The 21050-nt window shown below is 39.2% G+C and overlaps 1 protein-coding gene and 1 gene segment (V, D, J or C); both read right to left on the reverse strand.

The window, feature by feature from the left end:
• The window catches only part of LOC121820038 (uncharacterized), a 234431-nt gene that overhangs the window by 16024 nt on the left and 197357 nt on the right, over window positions 1-21050 (reverse strand). The window lies entirely within an intron of this gene.
• On the reverse strand, window positions 13676-17263 carry LOC114115874 (T cell receptor alpha variable 22-like). The segment is given in 2 exon segments: window positions 13676-16999; window positions 17192-17263. Coding segments are annotated over 2 exon segments (582 nt in total).

Raw genomic sequence — 21050 nt, forward strand, 5'->3', positions numbered from 1 at the left:
CACAACATATGTAAATATAAACTCAAAATGCATTAAAGACTGAAATGTAAGACCTGAAACCCTAAAACTCATAAAAGAAAATATAGACAGTATGTTCATTGATGTTCCTCTTTGTAATATTTTTTTCTGTCTCAAAGGCAAGGGCAACAAAAGCAAAAATAAATAAATGGGACCTAATCAAACTAAAATCTAATGCACAGCAAAGAAACCACCAGCAAAAATAAAAGGCAAACTACTGAATGGGAGTAGATATTTGCAATAAGGGGTTAGTGTCCAAAATACATAAAGACATCATATACCTCAATATCAAAAACACAGTCTGATTAGAAAAATGGGCCTAGGACCTGAGTAGCCATTTTTTCAAAGAGTTAGCCAACAGGTACATGAACAGATACCCAAAGTCTCTTAATATTCAGAAAAAGAGCAAATCTATGTCAAAATGAGGTGTCACCTCACATCTATCAGTATGGCTATCATCAAAAGAAAAAAAAATAACAAGCGTGGCGAGGATGCAGAAGAGAGGAAACCCTAGTGCACTGCTGCTGGTTTGGAAACTGCTGCAACTACTATGGAAAACATTATGGAGATTCCTCTCAAAACACTGAAAATATAACTTCCATATAATCCAGCAATTCCACTCCTGGGTATTTATCCAAAGGAAAAAAAACTCTTCAAAACTGTATCTGCACCCAAATGTTTATAGTAGCATTATTTACAATAACCAAGATCCAGAACCAAGCTAAGTGTTCATTCAGAGATGAATGGATAGAGAAAATACCGATCTTCCATCTAACTATCTATCTATACACACACACACACACACACACACACACACACACTACAGTGGAACATTAATCAAATATATAAAAAAAAAGAATGTAATCGTGCCAAATGGAACAACATGGATAGATACGGAGTGTATTATACTTAGCGAAATAAGTCAGATAAAGAAAGATAAATACTGTGTTTTTACTTATATGCGCTATATAAAAGCAAAGCAAAACAAAGGAACAAATAGAACAAAAACAGAATCACAGCAACAAACAGCAGACTGCCAGGTATTTCCCCATAAAAGGTGATTTTATTTGAGATCACCAAAGGACTGCAGTCTGGATCAGCAACCATGAGGAGCCACATTCAAGTCCCCACTGGACAAGGAAAGGAAATGCTTTTATAGAGAAGACAAGGAAATTAGGAGGGTTACAGTAAACAGAGTGCCCTTGACTTTCCATTGACCGCGTCCTGACCAGGGAAGAAGAGGCTTCTTTCATCTTCCCTTTGCCCTCTGTGATGTCCACAGGTCAGGAGAGCTCCCCCTCTTCTGCCAGCTCTATTTAATTGAGATTTCTGTGCATTCAATTTTTATACCTTATAGGACAGAGTCAGAAAGATATTTGATTCCAGGAGATGAGGGAGCCATGGTGATGGAAGTGAGATGTTGGAGTGAATCAAGAAGGAGGCTTGAGCCATGGAATCCAAGTGGCTTCCAAGCTACAAAATGAAAGGAAACAGATTCTTCCTCAGGGAATCTGGAAGTAATCAACCCTGCCAAGACCTTGATGTAGACAGCAAAATGGATTTTAGCTTTTTTTGCCCCCAGAACTATAAGAAATATTTTATAAGTGATCAAGTTCATACTAAACACTGAGCAAATATTTTCTGTTCACTTTGCTGCACTCATAGGATGGGATGCCAGTGCGTGCAGTTGCCTGTTGGGACACATCGTGGTGAGACAGACCTGAACATGAGGCACCCAACCAAGCCGGATAATATATTTACTGGAGAAATTTCTCTCTTCTTTTAGTTGCTTTCCATGTTTACTGTTTTGGAGCCTGGCTTACTGTGGGAAATATTTCTTTTAATTCTGGCATCTTATCAGCTATTCTTTTAGTTATAATTAGAGATTATAGTGCAGAAGGAGATACAGATTGAGAAGGGAAAAAACCAAATCCCAAATCTGTAGGGCTAAAAAGTGTTTGTGGTTATAACTATACCAATGTAGGTAAGAAATACTAAGTACTGCAAATGCCTTATGGTGACCTCATGGAGGCCTCATGGTGTGACTGTGGCTGGAGGAGGGGCTGAGCCCCATGAAGGGTTTGTGTATGGGCTCCCTGCTTATTTTGCAACTTCCCATTAGTTATCTATTTTACACAAACTACATTTTAACTGTTAACTATTATTTTTTCCCTGTGCTTTGTCTCTAGTAGGTTATTTTAAAAGAAAAATAAGGGTTTTTAAAACATATGCAAGGCAAGTCTTTGCTTTTTCTCAGACTGTATGAATAATAATGGTTCTGTGTATATGGATTTTGAGGTAAAAAGAATGGAAAATAAGGACCTGTTTATTTTCACTGAGGTAAAATTGAAGTGATCTGTAGGCACGGGGATCAGATGGACAGTTCAAGATTATTGCCAATGTTTACTAAAGGAACTGTGAGAAATAGTGTATAAAAATAAAGCTGATTAAGAATTAATAATTATTATTGTGCACACAGTGGGTATTAGAGAAGTTAAATAGAAGAGAGAAAAGAGGAAAGGAGCAACCTGAGTTGGTTTCTTGGAACGTTGCCAAAGCAATGTGTTTAACCTAGAATGCCTGTTATAGGCCCCTGCTAGATAAAGAAAGCTTTTTTTTTTTTACCTTCATACCCTAATGTGTAGACATACAAGAAGAGATAAGGAAGTTCACTACAGGTAGGTATAGTTGCACCTCCACTTCAGGGGGCTTCTTAGAGCCAGTGATGTGGCTGTCAGGCAGGTCACTAACTGACCTCCAGTTCTTCCTGCAGCAACAGTGCCGATTCAGTGAGACCAGAACAGACCTGCCTATAATGAGACAGTGTCTCTATTCAGATTTCAATCAGAACTCTGTTCTATAGACCTAGGAGCATGGAATATAATGTTACTGATTCCCTATGAAGAGCATTCCCAACATGAGAAGGGTAGTGGAAAACATGGCTATGCAGGAAGGAAGTTGAGATCCATTTTGTGGAAGATCTCCCCTCAGGAGCAGGAAGGAATATGCCAGAAGGTGCTGAGTCTTTATTACAGGGAAATCTGAGATTCAAAGGATCCCAAAGTAAGCAAGTTCTAGTGACTGTCAGGAAGAAATGCATCCTTGACAATTACTGCTGCTGGTGCTGAGCTTATTCAAATGTACACCTCAGTGAGCTGTGAGATACAGAAGCTCATAGGAGTGAAATGGAGCTTTTATTAAAGGTGACATTTAAAGTTTCTGCAACACCACCGGGAGGTCAACAACTGGAACAAATCCTTTCTTGGGTATTTCCTGCTCTGTTTCCTCCCTGTTCTTACCAGGGTTGAATTTCTTCCCATTGTAATCTGATAAAAGTGTTTTCAGGGTTTCCCATATTAAATTTTTGTTGTTGTTGTTGTTGTTGCTCAGTTGCTAAGTTGTGTTCAACTCTTTGAGACCTCATGGCTGCAGCATGCCAGGCTTCCCTGTCCTTCACTATTTCCCAGAATATGCTCAAACTCATGTCTCCCAGTAGCTCAATTGGTAAAGAATCTGCCTGCAATGCAGGAGACCCCATATGGATTCCTGGGTTGGGAAGATCCACTGGAGAAGGGATAGGTTACCCACTCCAGGATTCTTGGGCTTCCCTGGAGGCTCAGCTGGTAAAGAATCCACCTGCAATGTGGGAGACCTGGCTTCAATCCCTGGGTTGGGAAGATCCCCTGGAGAAGGGAAAGGCTACTCACTTCAGTATTCTGGCCTGGAGAATTCCATGGACTGTATAGTCCATGGGTTTGCAAAGATTTGGACACAGCTGAGTGACTTTCACTCACGTGTTCATTGAGTCGATGATGCCATCCAACTGTATCATCCTCTGTCACCATCTTCTCTTGCCCTTGATTTTTCCTGGTTCAAGATCTTGATTTTTCCCAGATCTGAGGTCATTTGCAGAAATAAGAACAATAATACTAATGAAAATTTGTTTTTTAAATTTGATATAATATATTTATGTATTACATTAACCAATTTTAACTCCCTTCTCCAATTTCCCTACATGTAGTAACATAAGACATGCTAATATAAGTCAATGTTATATGTTATTATATCTCAGTAGTGAAGATACAGGATTCAATGGGAGGGTATGTCTTAAGTAGAAAAGAAAATAACATCTCCCACAAAGGGATAAATGAACTTGCTATAATCTTTGCAAGATATGTTTAGAATATTTTGGGTTGAATGAGGAATTACTGCATCATATTAGCAAGAAGTGTGGTGCTAGAGAAGACTCTTGAGAGTCCCTTGGATTGCAAAGAGATCAAGCTAGTCAATCCTAAAGGAAATCAACCCTGACTATTCATTGGAAGGACTGATACAGAAGCTGAAACTTCAATACTTTGGCCACTTGGTGAGAAAAGCCAACTCATTGGCTCAAAAGACCCTGATGCTGGGAAAGATTGAAGGCAAAAGAAGAAGACAGCAGCAGAGGTTGAGGTGGTTGGATGGTATCACCAACTCAGTCGACATGAATTTGAGCAAACTCCAAAAGACAGTGGGAGATAGAGGATCCTGCAGTCCATGGGATCACAAACAGTCAGACACAACTTAGTGACTGAACAGCTACAACAACATTAGCAAGAAGCATAGTTTTGCTATGGTCTTTATTCAAAAGCTGTTAAAGAGTTAACTGGATGCCAAGTTAACAAAGAGGATACTGTAGCAGCTTTGTACTATCTCAACTAACTGGAAATATCTTTCTATCTATCTGATAAAGCACATCTTTATCAGAATGTGCTTCCCGTATTTTTCTGGGTTAGGGTTGGCCACAAAAGAAATTTGCGTGACATTTGGAAGGTCGTTGTGATGAAGCAGCCACAGTTTTTACGTTTTGGTGGTTGGTGCAGGGCTCCAGGGACTATGGTTACTCACTCATGTTGCTGCTGATCTGATAGCTGATCTTATCATTGATTCACAACCCTTCCACTTCCCGCCAAACCTCCTCCTCATCTTCTCTTTGTCTTGGACCAAGTAGGTATGTTAGCATGATGCCAAATGACACTCACTTCTACGTTCACTCACTACTGTGAAACTGAAGGAAGTGAGACATAGACAAGTTTTAGTGTGTATATGTGGGTTCCATTACCCTCCTGGTTCTAGTATGTCCTTATGAGTCACAGTTTGTCCATGCTTTGCTCTATATCCAACTTTGTTCTACAAATACTACTCTAGCTGATTAACAGTGAATTCAGTCTCAGCACCACATACAAAGACAGCAGCTTTGTATACACTCTTCCACCAGATCTAGCAATTGCCTGAGTTCTAATCTTTGCAACCAATTTTTTATTTGACACCACTGGTAATCTGCTTCTCTGATTGTATCTTAAGTGACACAAGTGTGAGAAGAAAGGACTAAGGAAATAATTTTCATGATTCTAGATAACTAGATCCAGGTTTGGGATGTGAGTGTAGTTTAGTGAAACTGTCACTTTACATTATTATAGAGAACGTTTACAACTTTAGACAAGGTTACACATGCTCTGCATGATTGACTTAAAGTCAAGAATTCAAGAGGAGAATATTAGTAGAAAGTCACTCAGGACACCTGCTTCCAAATTACATAGAAGAAGCTTTTATTTAGAATCAAATCTTTCGATCCAGATCACAGATTAAGGAACCACAGAACTACTATTTCTTGTCTGGGGTCTGCAGCTTTACATTTCAACCTGGGTCCCACAGCAGGGAGGCTCTCTCTTATTAAGCTCTGGGGTTTTTGTTCAGCTTTTCCTATTACTTCAAGCACTGTGCGTTCCCAGAGAGCACAGAAGTATTTTCCAGAATGCTCCAGCTTTAAGGATGAAACGGTGAGGCTGATGAACTTAGGTGCTTTCTGAAAGTTTACAGCGTAGTGGCCATCCCTTTCATTCCCATCTTCTGAATACTGATGAATGAGGTAAGTCATCTCTCCACTGAGAAGCTGCTTGTACCTAAATATCCAGTAGGTGTACACGTTCCAACTTGTTTCATACCGACAGTTCAGGATGACTATGTTCGGCACTTGACTTGTTACGTCTGGCTGATACTGAGTAACTTTCTGGGCCACACTAGATCCTGTGGGGTAAAAAAAACAAATAAAACAAACAAACAAACAAAAAAAACACAAGAAAATAGAGCTGAAATAGTGAACAAAATAATGTAGAAATTCAACCAATTTTTGACCCAAATATTTACAAACCATACTGCAATCATACGATGCTTGCTTTTCCCCAATCCTCCTTTCCTCCCCAAGTCCCTGTAAAGCTCCTTGTGCCTGTGTGCAGTCCTTTCACCCTGAACGTTCGCACCCATGTTTAAAAGCATCCCTACCAAAGAAGGTGAAGGCCAGGAACACCCAGAACAGACTGGAGACAGGCATGAGGCATGGATTCCCCTGCTCAAATGTGCTCAGTTCTGCCTCAAGCTAAGATTTCAGTGCCTTTGAGTGCCTGGCAGCACGTATACATAGTAACTGGTTCCTGTGTGACTCCTCCCAAACAGGAAGTGGAGTGTCATGTTCATCGACCACGTGGTCTGTGTACAGATAAAGACTGGCTCACCACACACCTTTACTTTGTCTACTTTTCTTTCCTTGGTTATTAAGTTTGGCAGATCCTGAAAAGGGGCATGAAGAAAGCAATTAATATTAAAGGTTTGAACTGAAGGAAACTGAAGATTAAACAAGTTGACATGCATTATTTATTTATTTATTTATTTTAAATGAAGGCTAATTACTTTATAATATTGTAGTGGTTTTTGCCATACACTGACATATATCAGTCATAGAGGTACATGTGTTCCCCATCCCGAATTTCCCTTCCACCTCCCTCCCCATCCTGTCCCCCAGTGTCATCCCAGTGCACCAGCTGTGAACACCCTGTCTCATGCATCAAACCTGGACTGGCAATCTCTTTCACATATGCTAATATACATGTTTCAATACTATTCTCTCAAATCATCCCACCCTCGCCTTCTCCCACACAGTCCAAAAGATTGTTCTATACATCTGTGTTTCTTTTTCTGTCCCGCATATAGGGTCATCATTATCATTTTTCTAAATTCCATAAATATGTGTTAGTATACTGTATTAGTGTTTTTCTTTCTGACTTACTTCACTCTGTATAATAGGCTCCAGTTTCATCCACCTCATTAAAACTGATTCAAATGCATTCTTTTTAATGGCTAAGTAATATTCCATTGTGTATACATACCACAGCTTTCTTATCTATTTGCCGATGGACATCTACGTTGCTTCCATGTCCTGGTTACTGTAAACAGTGCTGCAATGAACATTGGGGTATGTGTGCCTCTTTCAATTCTGGTTTCCTGGGTGTGTATGTGCAGCAGTGGGATTGCTGGGTCATATGGCAGTTCTCTTTCCAGGTTTTTAAGGAATCTCCACACTGTTCTTCATAGTGACTGTATTAGTTTACATTTCCATCAACAGTGTAAGAGGAGTCCCTTTTCTCCACACCCTCTCCAGCATTTATTGTTTGTAGGCTTTTGGATAGCAGCCATCCAACTGGCATGAGATGGTACCTCACTGTGGTTTTGATTTGCATATCTCTGATAATGAGTGATGTTAAGCATCTTTGCATGTGTTTGTTAGCCATATGTATGTCTTCTTTGGAGAAATGTCTGTTTAGTTCTTTGGTGCATTTTTGATTGGGTCATTTATTTTTCTGGAATTGAGCTGCAGGAGCTGCTTGTTTATTTTTGAGATTAGTTGTTTGTCAGTTGCTTCATTTGCTATTATTTTCTCCCCTTCTGAAGGCTGTCTTTTCACCTTGCTTATAGTTTCCTTCATTGTGCAAAAGCTTTTACGTTTAACTAGGTCCCATTTGTTTATTTTTGCCTGTATTTCCATTACTCTGGGAGGTGGGTCATAGAGGATCCTGCTGTGATTTATGTCAGAGAGTGTTTTGCTTATGTTCTCCTCTAGGAGTTTTATAGTTTCTGGTCTTACATTTAGATCTTTAATCCATTTTGAGTTTATTTTGGTGTATGGTGTTAGAAAGTGTTCTAGTTTCTTTCTTTTGCAAGTGGTTGACCAGTTTTCCCAGCACCATTTGTTGAAGAGATTGTCTTTCTCCATTGTGTATTCTTGCCTCCTTTGTAAAAGATAAGGTGTCCATAGGTAGATTTATCTCTGGGCTTTCTATTTTGTTCCATTAATCTATATTTCTCTCTTTGTGCCAGTACCATACTGTCTTGATGACTCTAGCTTTGTCGTAGAGCCTGAAGTCAGGCAAGTTGATTCCTCCAGTTCCATTCTTCTTTCTCAAGATTTCTTTGGCTATTTGAGGTTTTTTGTATTTCTATACAAATTGTGAAATTATTTGTTCTAGTTCTCTGAAAACTACCATTAATAGCTTGATGGGGATTGCACTGAATCTATAGATTGCTTGGGTAGTATACTCATTTTCACTATATTGATTCTTTTGATCCATGAACATGGTATATTTCTCCATCTATTTGATTCATCTTTGCTGCTGCTGCTGCTAAGTCACTTCAGTCATGTCCGACTCTGTGCGACCCCATAGATGGCAGCCCACCAGGCTCCCCTGTCCCTGAGATTCTCCAGACAAGATCACTGGAGTGGGTTGCCATTTCCTTCTCCAATACATGAAAGTGAAAAGTGAAAGTGAAGTCGCTCAGCTGTGTCCGACTCTTAGCAACCCCATGGACTGCAGCCTACCAGGCTCCTCCATGCATGGGATTTTCCAGGCAAGGGTACTGGAGTGGGGTGCCATTTCCTTCTCTCTTTGTTTCTTTACGTAGATTTATTCCTAAGTATTTTATTCTTTTCATTGCAATGGTGAATGGAATTTTTTCCTTAATTTCTCTTTCTGTTTCCTCATTGTTAGTGTATAGGAATGCAAAAGATTTTTGTGTGTTAATTTTATATCCTGCAACTTTATTCATTGATTAGCTCTAGTAATTTTCTGGTGGGGTCTTTAGGGTTTTCAATGTAGAGGATCATGTCATCTGCAAACACTGAGAGTTTTACTTCCTCTTTTCCAATCTGGATTCCTTTTATTTCTTTTTCTTCTCTGATTGCTGCAGCTAAAATTTCCAAAACTATGTTGAATAGTGGTGGTGAGAGTGGGCACCCTTGTCTTGTTCCTGACTTTAGGAGAAATCCTTTCAATTTTTCACCATTGAAGATAATGTTTGTTGTGTGTTTGTCATATATGGGTTTTATTATATTGAGATATGCTCCCTCTATTCCTGCTTTCTGGAGGGTTTTTTATCATAAATGGATGTTGAATTTTGTCAAAGGTTTTTCTTCATCTATTGAGATAATCATATGGTTTTTATCATTCAATTTCTTTCTGTGGTGTATTGCATTGATTGACTTGTGGATATTAAAGAATCCTTGCATCCCTGGGATAAAGCCCCCTTGGTCATGGTGTATGATCTTTTTAATATGTTGTTGGATTCTGTTCACTAGAATTTTGTTAAGGATTTTTGCATCTATGTTCATCAGTGATATAAGCCTGTGGTTTTCTTTTTTTGTGGCATCTTTGTCTGGTTTTGGTATTAGGGTTATGGTGGCCTTATAGAATGATTTTAGAAGTTTACCTTCCCCTGCAAATATCTGGAAGAGTTTGAGTAGGATAGACGTTAGCTATTCTCTAAATTTTTAGTAGAATTCAGCTGTGAAGTCAAAGTTGACAAACATTGATTCAGTAAAATAATTTTGTCATCCTCTTTAAGATACAATTTAGTATAGCCTAAGAAATATTCTTGTAATCTACTGATTTGTCATTCATTTAGCCTATACTTACTTTTCTCTATCCAGAATCTAGTGACTATTTTAAAACATTCACAGGTCTTAGGACTTCTGGGTGAATAGCAATCTTATACAAAACAATTAATGTACCTCTCTCTTTTTTTTTAATGTTTTCCAGGGCTCCACTTAGATTTTTCAATAAGTAAAATCACTTCAACATAAAATGACTTAAAAAATTCAGCCCACCTGAATTTCAGAGTCTATTCAGTGGTGTATATTTAAATGAAATTATAATTGGAATAAAATAATATATTTTTTAAATTTTATATTGAGTCTTGTGTATTCAACTTTGAGGGCAATCAGGCTATTCAATCCTGTTACCTCTAAATGTAGAATTGTACTTGTTAGATCATCTCTCCTAGAGTCATTCTCATGTCACATAATCTGTCTCATTGGCCCAGAGTGTTCAGTCTCACTTGTCAGTTGCTCATTATTATTTCTCTTTATACAATAAAGTTAAGATAAACATGCCAGATCTTTCTCTGGTGTAATGCTATAATGCACTCCTACAAAACTTAATATTTACAGGCTGTAGACATTTAGTACCTGTCAATACCAGAGAAGTTGGTGACTGAAGTTCTCTGCACTGTTTCATGTTCATGTGGAATGTAGCTGTCAATCTTCCATTTGGTTTCATTTCTATAATAGATGAATTAATATAAAAGAATCAAAGGCAAATAGATAAGTAGAAAAAAATACAGGCAAGGTCTAAAATAGTGGCAGTTCATAGAATTTAAGATCAAAATAACTCATGAATGACTGAAGCAGGGAAGTTTGTATTTATCTGAGACATCTACTCTTCTGTCCCATTTCACTTCTGAGTGCTGACAGGCAACGAATGCCCAGACTTGGAAGAAAAGTTATGACCAACCTAGATAGCATATTCAAAAGCAGAGACGTTACTTTGCCAACTAAGTTCCGCCTAGTCAAGGCTATGGTTTTTCCAGTGGTCATGTATGGATGTGAAAGTTGGACTGTGAAGAAGGCTGAGCAATGAAGGATTGATGCTTTTGAACTGTGGTGTTGGAGAATACTCTTGAGAGTCTCTTGGACTGCAAGGAGATCCAACCAGTCCATTCTGAAGATCAGCAATGGGATTTCTTTGGAAGGACTGATGCTAAAGCTGAATCTCCAGTACTTTGGTCACCTCATGCGAAGTGCTGACTCATTGGAAAAGACTCTGATGCTGGGAGGGATTGGGGGCAGGAGGAGAAGGGGACAACAGAGAATGAGATGGCTGGATGGCATCACTGACTCTATGGACGTGAGTCTGAGTGAACTCCGGAAGATGGTGATGGACAGGGAGGCCTGGCATGCTGTGATTCATGGGGTCGCAAAGAGTCAGACACGACTGAGCGACTGAACTGAACTGAACTGAAGCAGAGGAGATCATGAATGACTACAGAAGCTTGCAAAACAACATGATATTATAAAATATAGATATATACTAATATAAAAATTACATATATCAAGAAATTGATGTTGATAAAATTTTATCAAAATACCATAAACTTATCATCAGTTTTTATATGCATTCTTTGGTTTTGATGCATTAGTCCATGAAATTTTATCACATGTTTTGGTTCTTGTACCACCACTAAAATCATGACACAGAACTGTTTTGTCTCTTAAAGAAATCCCCTGTGCATACTCTCCCCATCCCTGCAGCTCTTTCTAACCCTGACTACTGATCTCTTTTTCATCTCTAATTTTGTTCTTTGAGAATGTTGTATAAGTAGAATCACTGTATGTATACAGTCATAATAATCCAATAAGTGTAATCACACACCATGTAGCCTCTGAGATTGACTATTTCTTCATTCACCATACATCCTGAGAGCCATCGAGGCTATTGTTTTTTAGTTGCTAAGTCATTTCCCACTCTTTTGCAACCTCACTAACTGTAGACTTCCAGGTTCCTCTGTCCTTGGAATTTTCCAGGGAAGAATACTGGAGTGGGTTGCCATTTCCTTCTCCAGGGGATCTTCCCTACCCAGGGATCAAACCCCTGTCTCCTGCATTGCAGGCAGATTCTTATTACTGAGCCACTTCGGAAGCCCCATCTAAGCTATTGCAGGTATCAATAGTCTGTTTCTTTTAATCACTATAGACTGTCACCAACTTATGATGTCTTGACTTTGGATTTTTGACTTTACAGTGCTAAGAAAGTGATGCACATTCAGTAGAAACCACACTTTGCATTTTTAAATTTGATCTTTTCCCATGCTAGCAACAGTTGCTATATATTCTTTGGTGATCTGGGCAGCAGCAGTAAGCTGAGCTCCCGGCCAGCCCTGAGATCATGAGGGTAAAAAACTGACACACTTACCTTCCTTCTGTAATCATACAACTATTCTATTTTCCACTTTCAGTACAGCACTCAATTAATTACATGAGATTTTCAACATTTTAGTATAAAATAGACATTGTGTTAGATGATTTCTCCCACCTAAAGAAAAAGTAAGTAGGCTAAAGTAAGTGTTGTGAAGTGAAGTCGCTCAGTCGTGTCTGACTCTTTGCGACCCCATGGACTGTAGCCTACCAAGCTCCTCTGTCCATGGGATTTTCCAGGCAATAGTATTGGAGTGGATTGCCATTTCCTTCTACAGGGAATCTTCCCAAACCATTGAATCCTGGTCTCCCGCATTGTAGACAGACACTTTACCGTCTGAGCCACCAGGGAATTAAAAAAGTAAGTGTTGAGCACGTTTAATGTAGGCTGGGTTAGGTATATTAAATGCATTTTTGTTATTTTCAATTGAAAATGGTTTATTGAGACACAACTATACTACAAGTTGAAAAAATCTATAAATAATATGTCATTGTACAGATGTATTACAGTGGATTTATTTATCTATTCACCCAAAGAAGAACACTTGACTGGTTTCCAGCTTTTGGTCATCACAAATATAGCTGCTATGAATATTCATGTACAGATTTTTGTGTAAATATAAGTTTCCCATTCCTCAAGCATAAATACTCAGGAGTCTGATTGCAGAGTTGTAAGGTGAGTGAATATTTAAGTTTATGTGGAACTGCTGAACTTTTTACCAGAATGACCATTCACCCACCAGCAATATATGAGTGCTCCAGTTTCTCTGCATCTTTGCCAGAACTCGATATTGTCAGTATTTTTAATTTTAGTTGTTATGGTAGATGTGAAGTAGTATCTCTTTTTGCCTTAATTTGCATTTTCCTAAAGACTAATAATGTTGACCATCTTTTTTCTCTTTATTTTTTAAATTATAAAAGTGTATATTAGACTTAGAAAACACAGCACAAAATACAGTTCCACTATATATTACAACTACTTTTTAAGTAAATAAATTAAATTTTTTGGTTGGAGTTTCAATAGCAAACTCTCAAAAATTAATAGAATGAATACACAGAAAAGTAGGAGGGTACAGTAGACCTGAAAAGCACTATGAATCAACATAATTAAGACTTATGCAATTTTCACACAGTAGTAGGATGCAAACTCTATTCTAGGTCCCAGAGACTATGAACTAGGAGACATGGGCACATATCCAGGGACATAAAACAAGGTGCAAATTGTCATGGTCTAAAGATATTAAAATCCTACAGTCTGTTTTCTAATCACTGTGGAATTATGTTAGAAATCAGTATCAAAAGATATTTGAAAATAACCCACATATTTTCCAGTGCAATGTGACATTTACTAAGAGAGATATTTGATTTAGACTGACCATCTTTTTTTTTTTTAATTTTTACTTTATTTTGCTTTATAATACTGTATTGGTTTTGCCATACATTGACATGAATCAGCCATGGATGTACATGAGTTCCCCATCCTGAACCCCCCTCCCACCTCCCACCCCATATCATCTCTCTGGATCATCCCCATGCACCAGCCCCAAGCATCCTGTATCCTGTATCGAACATAGACTGGCGATTCATTTCTTACATGATAGTATATATGTTTCAATGCCATTCTCCCAAATCATCCCACCCTCTCCCTCTCCCACAGAGTCCAAAAGTCCATTCTAAACATCTGTGTCTCTTTTGTTGTCTCGCATACATGGTTATCATTACCATCTTTCTAAATTCCATATATATGTGTTAGTATACTGTATTGGTGTTTTTCTTTCCGGCTTACTTTACTCTGTATAATAGGCTCCAGTTTCATCCACCTCATTAGAACTGATTCGAATGTATTCTTTTTAATGGCTGAGTAATACTCCATTGTGTATATGTATCACAGCTTTCTTGTCCATTCATCTGCTGATGGGCATCGCAGCACTGTTTATAATAGCCAGGACATAGTCTGACCATCTTTTTATTTCTACTTTTTAAAATATAAATTTATTTATTTTAATTGGAGGTTAATTACTTTACAATATTGTATTGCTTTTTCCATACATCAACATGAATCCATCACAGGTATACATGTGTTCCCCATCTTTTTTTTTTTCCCCTGGGAGAGTTGGCATCTTTTTATATGCTTATTTCCTTACCACATAGCTCTCTGGTGAAGTATCTGTGTAAATCTATCATCCAGTTTTCAACTGCGTTGTTTTCTTCCTGCTGTCTAGAGAGTTCATTGTATTCTGAACACAATCTTTTGATGAAAATATATTTCCTGTCATTTCTGCAGTTTATCATTTTCCTTCTCTTAACAGTGTCTTTCACAGGACAAACAGTGTCTTTCAAAGAGCAAATTTTTAATTTTGATGAAATCTAAGTTTGTTTATGGATCATGCTCTTGGTGTCATGTCAAAATTCTTTTGGTCTAACCCTAGGTCATGAAAATATTCTCTTATGTTTTTCCTAAAAGATTTGGTAATTTTACATCTTACACTTGGATGTATGGTTCATTTTGAGGCTGTACCCAAATTTTTGTATAAGGTGTGATATTTGGCCAAGTTTTAATTATTTCCCAAGAATATACAATTGTCCCAACATCATTTGCTCATAATACTATGTTACCCCCATTGAATTTTCTTTGCACTTTGTCAAAAAAATAAATCTTCCCTACTTGTGTAAATCTACTTCTATACACTTACTCAATGACATAAACTTGTTAATTATATTCTTTTATTACCCTTGTAACATTATAGAACTTGTAGAATAATTTTCTTTTTAGTTACTTATCTGTATAATCTGTTTTTTCTTTTTTCCTTTGATAAGTCTACCTAGAAATATTTCAATCTTATTGACCATTTTAGCAAAATTAACTTTGTATTTCATGGCTACCCCTATAGCTTTCTTTGTATTTCACCAATGCAACATTTTATTATTTACTTCTTTCAGTTTTATGTTGGGTTTAGTTTGCTTTTCTATCATCTTTCACTGAAAACCTAGATGATAATTTTGCAAGTTAAATAAGCATTTAAATAGATAAATTTCCTTTTATGTATAATTTTAGCTGCATCTCATACATATTTATATAATGTGCTCTCACAATATTTACTTTCAAAATATTTTCTAAAGTCATAGTAATTGTTTCTTTAACCTATGGTTATTTTAAAGTTAGTGCATATATTCCAAATATTTGAGAGTTTCTAAAGACATCTCTTTTTAGTAGATATTCTGCATCATTTCCATTTTGGTTGAAGAATAAATTCTATATAATTTCAGTTTTCTTAAATATATTAAGATTTTTATGACCAAACAGATTGTGTGTGTGCGTGTGCATGTGTATTGCATCTACACAGCAGGGTGTGGCTGCAGCTCAGCTGCAGGTGCCTGGGGAGCGCCCGGCACTTGCTGCACAGATGTAGGTGGCTGAGTCTCCAGGCTGGGAAGTTGTGATGTACAATGAGAGCTGTTTGGCACTCTTATTGAGGGAAACTGTGAAACTTCCATCTTCTATTTCATTCATAGTCGAACTACGGTTATCAAGAATGCTGGGCCTTTACCCGGACATTGCCAGTACCACAAGAAGTAGTCAAATGAGCTCTTCTCATAACTACAGTTCACAATGGAAATCTCTCCTTCCTGGACTGTCAAAGATTGAGGGCTGTTTCACCTGCTCTTGGTCACTTTTTTCCTTCTGTTGTCCACTCACCCCTACTTAAAGAGATAAAAAGTCATTAATTCCACAGACACCTATTTCCTTCTTAGAGTTTCTATCTGCATGAGCTTGTTTGTAATCCAGTTTTCTCGGTCCACTTAGTTGATGAGATATCCTAGATTTTCTCCTCCACTAGTCACAGCCTAGTTGAAGCCACAGAATCAAAAATGATGCTCCCAGTATCCTGTCCATTGTTTCTGGTGTCGGTGCTCAGTGGCAGCTCAAGTTCCTCTTCTGCTCTTCTCAGCCAGCTAGAGCTCTAAGTTCATATCTGCTTTAATTGTGTCAGTAGGCCCCACCTTCTCACACACTGGGTAGTATCTTTACTGGAGTGATTTCATTTAATTCCTTTCACTTTTTAACATTTTTGAGTTCAGCATGTGTACTTAGTCACTCAGTCAGTCCAACTCTTTGAGACCCCATGTACTGGAGCCCGCCAGGCTCCTCTGCCCATGAGATTCCCCAGTGTTCCCCAAGAATACTGGAGTGGGTTACCATTTCCTCCTCCAGAGGATCTTGCCAACCCAGGGATCAAACCTATGTCTTCTGCATCTCCTTCATTGGTTGGCAAATTCTTTACCACTGAGAAGCTGTGGTTAAATATTTATTTTAATTCTATCCTCTTATCAACTACTCTGCTAGTTCCCAGATAGAAGTTTCTAGTGTAGAAGGAGATACATGTTGAGAAGGAAAGATAAAGACCAAAGTCCATAATCTGTAGGGCCAGAAAGTGTCTGTGGTTAAAACTGTCCTGATAAAGGTGAGTAACATTAAGCACTGCAAATGCCCTGTGGTGGCCTCACGGTGTGACTGTGGCTGGAGGAGGGGCTGAGCCCCGCGGAGGGTTTGTGTGGAGGCTGCAGGAGCCTGGGGAGCACTGTGCTGCGCAGCACAGAAGTAAGTGCCCGAGTCTGTGGTCTGCGAAGAGGAAATGTGCAGTGAGCTGCGGCGCTCTGTAGGGATTGTCGTGGCATTTAATCTTCCATCTCGCTTTGTCCCTGAAGGAATGTAAAACAGGTGGATGATGCGGCCCCCAGAGTTCTGAAGATACCAGTTCACACTCTGTGAGGAAGTGGAAAAATTAGACTGAAGCGTGTAGCTGGCTCCCTCCTGGAGACTCAGACTTCGGGGACTCTGCTCCACATCCACCCCTTGCACACCTGTTGAGGAAAGAGAAACAGTCACTGGTGAGGGTCACTGTAACTCCTACTAAACCCTGAAAGTGCCCTCCCCATCCCCATAGATGATGAGAAGGATAAAAAGTCTGCAGGACTTGTCAGCTCCTCTCCATCCCTCAACAATAGAGCAGCGTCTCATTCCTTCAGATCCCCTGTGGGGCAGCCCCAACTCACAGCAAACCTGGGCAAACAAAAGCCCCAGCACAGTGCCTGCTAGCCTCTTCATGATGCTTCCTTTTCTTGCTGGGACATTTTCCTGCAAGACATTTAACAAAACCCTCAGGGAGGGAGTGTCCTAAGTTGTTCCTGCTCCTGCAGCCAATCAGCTCACCCAGCAAATCCTGCTCAGGTGACACTGACAGGACGCCCCACCCCCCACCGCAACCCACTCAGAACATGCTGGCCAGGGGGAGAAAAGGAAATAGAAAGATCATTATTTATGGTGTGAGGGACATTTTCTGAGAACATTTAGGAGAAGGCAGGCCCTGATTAGGAATTTGGGAGAATTTTAGGGAAAAAAAGCAAAAATTAATTACATAGCCCCATCTTGCTCTCACATGGCATGGATGCAGTAGGTTCTTCCCTAATGAAACACTTTTTCCCAGAAGAGCTGAGGATGCAGCTTTTGCTTCTCTTATGCACTTCCTTGTGGTTCTGAAGGGTGCTCATGAATCAGCATAATCAGAAGTTGTTTCTGTTGGCTGAAACACTTTGCTGTATTAAACAGTATTATTTTTTAAATTTATTTTTTTAAATTAATTTATTTCTAATTGGAGGATAATTGCTTTACATTATTGTGTTGGCTTCTGCCATACAATGATGTGAATCACCCAGAAGTATACATACGTCCCCTCCTTTTGAGTCTTCCCCCCACTCCTCTAGGTTGTCACAGAGCTCCGTATTGAGCTCCCTGCATCATACAGCAACTTCCCACTAGCTATCTATTTTACATACGGTAAAGCATATGTTTCAATGCTACTCTCTCAATTTTTTCCACTCTCTCCCTCCCCTACTGCGTCCAAAGTCTGTTCTCTATGTCTGTGTCTTGCCCCGCAAATAGGGTCCATCCCCAGATGAACAGATAAAGAAGTTGTCATACTTATATACAATGGAATATTTCTCAGCTGTAAAAAAACCCCACATTTGAGACAGTTCTAGTGAGGTGGATGAGCCTAGAGCCTGTTAAACAGAGTGATAAAAGTCAGAAAGAGAAAAAAATGTGTATATTAATGCATACATATTTATTCTATAAAAATGGTACTGATGATTTTAAAAGTTATATACATTTATTTTAGACTCAGCCTGCATTGAGAGCAATATTAGTTAACCACCAGCTGGACATTGAAAACTGAATTGTAACAGTTTTATTTTTATTAAAGTGAAAGTGAATAAATAATTTTTTAATTTCTATTGTAAATACATTTTTAAACTGTTGATTACTGGTTTTGTATTATGCTTTTTAATTTTAGTAGGATATTTTAGAGAAAAATAAGTGCTTTTGAAACCAGATGAAGATAATTTTAGTTTGTGCTCTTATCTCAGACTCTGTAAATAATATCGATTCTCTGTCAGTAGATTTTGGGGTAAAAGGGATGGAAGATGAAGACCTGAATATTTTCACTGCAGTGAAAGTGAAGTGATCTGCAGACACTAACGTTCAGATGGACAGTTCAAGGATGATTCAGTAATAGCAGCACATAGGCCTAGTTGCTCCAAGGCATGTGGGATCTTAGTTCTCCAACCAGGGACCAAACCTGGGTCCCTTGCATTGGCAGGCAGATTCTTTACCACTGAGCCACCAGGGTAAGCCCCACATGCTGCTTGCATGCTAAGTCGCTTCAGTCATGTCCGATTCTTTGCAACTCTAAAGACTGTAGTCTGCCAGCCTCCTCTGTCCATGGGGTTCTCCAGGGAAGAATACTGGAATGGATTGCCAGGCCCTCCTCCAAGGGATCTTCCTGAACCAAGGATTGAACCCGGGTCTCTTGCAGCTCCTGCACTGCAGGTGGATTCTTTACTGCCAAGCCATGGGGGAACCCCCATGTGCTGCTTCGGGATTATCAAATTGATGAAAACTCCTTATAGAGGCAGGGTTTCCAGACCTGCCTAGAAAGAGAAAAATTATTATTCACTTAATTTTTGTTTCTCTCAAAAAACTTCATGGGAAATATGAATGTTCTAGACTAGCAACAATAACATTTCAGATCTTTCTCAGAGAGAGTAATTTGTTTCTGGTAAGTGGAAAAGCTATAACACCTCAGAGTCTAGACTTGGCCTTGGACCCAAATGAAAGAAGCCTTTGGTACAAGGAGAATTATGTGTATGTTTCCCACTTCTTATGTGGGACTAGCACACTGAAACCAACATTTTATTGACATGAGAAAGAGTTATAAAAATTATTAACACGTCTTACTTTATTGCTATGTTAAAATTATGATTCTGACATTCCTCAAAGTTCTTCTCAGATTCTTCAGTAAACTGGGTGCTTATTCCTTGCCCTCTCTTTCTTCTGTTTTTAACCATCTTCTTCCCTTTCCTTTCCCTTCATTTTCCCCATCTCTTACTGTTCTCTGACTCTCCTTCTAGAAGACTCTAAATTTGCTCTCGTGACTGCTCTCCCCACTCTGTCCCCTCATCTTCCCACCAGAGATACTGCACAGGGGCAGCCCCATCTGTCCCAGTGTGCCTCTCTCAGGATGCAATAGTACACAGCAGCGTCTCTCAGGGTGACCTGGGGCAGGACCAAGGTGCTGGACTTTCTGTCTGAAGCTATGGTCAGAGAGGCCATGCTTCTGTTCACTGTGTCTCGTAAGCCATGAATGACATACTGTGGACTATGATTGGGATTTTGCCGATACCAATGTATATAGTCATTTGCACCGATGGTAGAGTGGTTACAAGGCAGGTTTACATCCTCTCCTTCAGCACAATCCATGGAGCTGGGTTGGGTGGTCTTAGCATTAATCACAGTCCCTAAAGGGTGAAGAAAGTAAAATTATCCCCTTACAATAAATCAGTGTAATTCTATGGATCAAGAGCACAACACTCCCCAAACTGTCTGGACCTACCCCCTACTCCAGTGTTTTTATCTATGTCCTGAGAAATATTATTGATGCTTATTATATAGGGACCAAAGACAGATGGCAAGAATCTGAGACCCTATAGGCTTTATCCCAGGGTCCTTGGCTCAATAACCCCAGAGAGTTCTTCCAACCTGCTTACTGCTGAGGTCTCTTCTGGATCATGGCTATGAATTAACCTGTTATATGGAAGTTTGTGCTCCCTAGCAAATGCATAGAGCTGTTCTCGATTCCATTGCTACAATGCTGAATAAAACACAGGGAGAGGAGCAGAGAGCAAATGACCCTTTATGGTTCCTTGGCTTCAAAGTCATCCCTTGTAGACAGAGAACACTTACCCAAGGTCAGAAAAACAGTTACTCCAATCACCAGCCTCATACTTCAAGGCCAACCAAGACTGTGGGCTCAGAGTTCAGACTTGTCTCTGCTCCTGGGCTTGTTTCCAGAGAACAGAAGCAACTGCTGCTGTTAGAGACTTACAACCAGTGCAGGTGTCCGTTGCAGTGTGTGTTGCCAGGATTTGTCAGCCAATGATCAAGCAGTTCCTTGTTTAGGTTTTCCTGCCCTGTTTTAGTCAGGTCCCCCAAAGAAGGAGAGACATCCCCAACTCACAGGGTGTGTGCTGCCATCCTCTATGAAGTTTAAAGTCTGACTCTGGAAAAGGAACACCAATCACAGTTGTGTGTCTATCCAGAACCATTGTTCTATCATTTCTTCTTCAAAGACATTTTCTGATGTTCCATGAAGCTTGTGGAAAACATTGTTTAATCCCAGAAAACTGTACTGAGCTGTGCATTGTAAAAAGATAAAAATTCCCATCCATGTTCTAGCAAATGTATGTGAGATTTCAAAGTAGACTGTGATTGCTTTGAGGGACAAGAAATATTAATAACATTGGGACAGAAAGCTTAATGTCTTGAGCTTGGACATTGGAGCTCAGCGTCCTGAAAAGG

This window comes from Ovis aries, chromosome 7, assembly GCF_016772045.2.
Source record: "Ovis aries strain OAR_USU_Benz2616 breed Rambouillet chromosome 7, ARS-UI_Ramb_v3.0, whole genome shotgun sequence".
Taxonomy (NCBI): domain Eukaryota; kingdom Metazoa; phylum Chordata; class Mammalia; order Artiodactyla; family Bovidae; genus Ovis; species Ovis aries.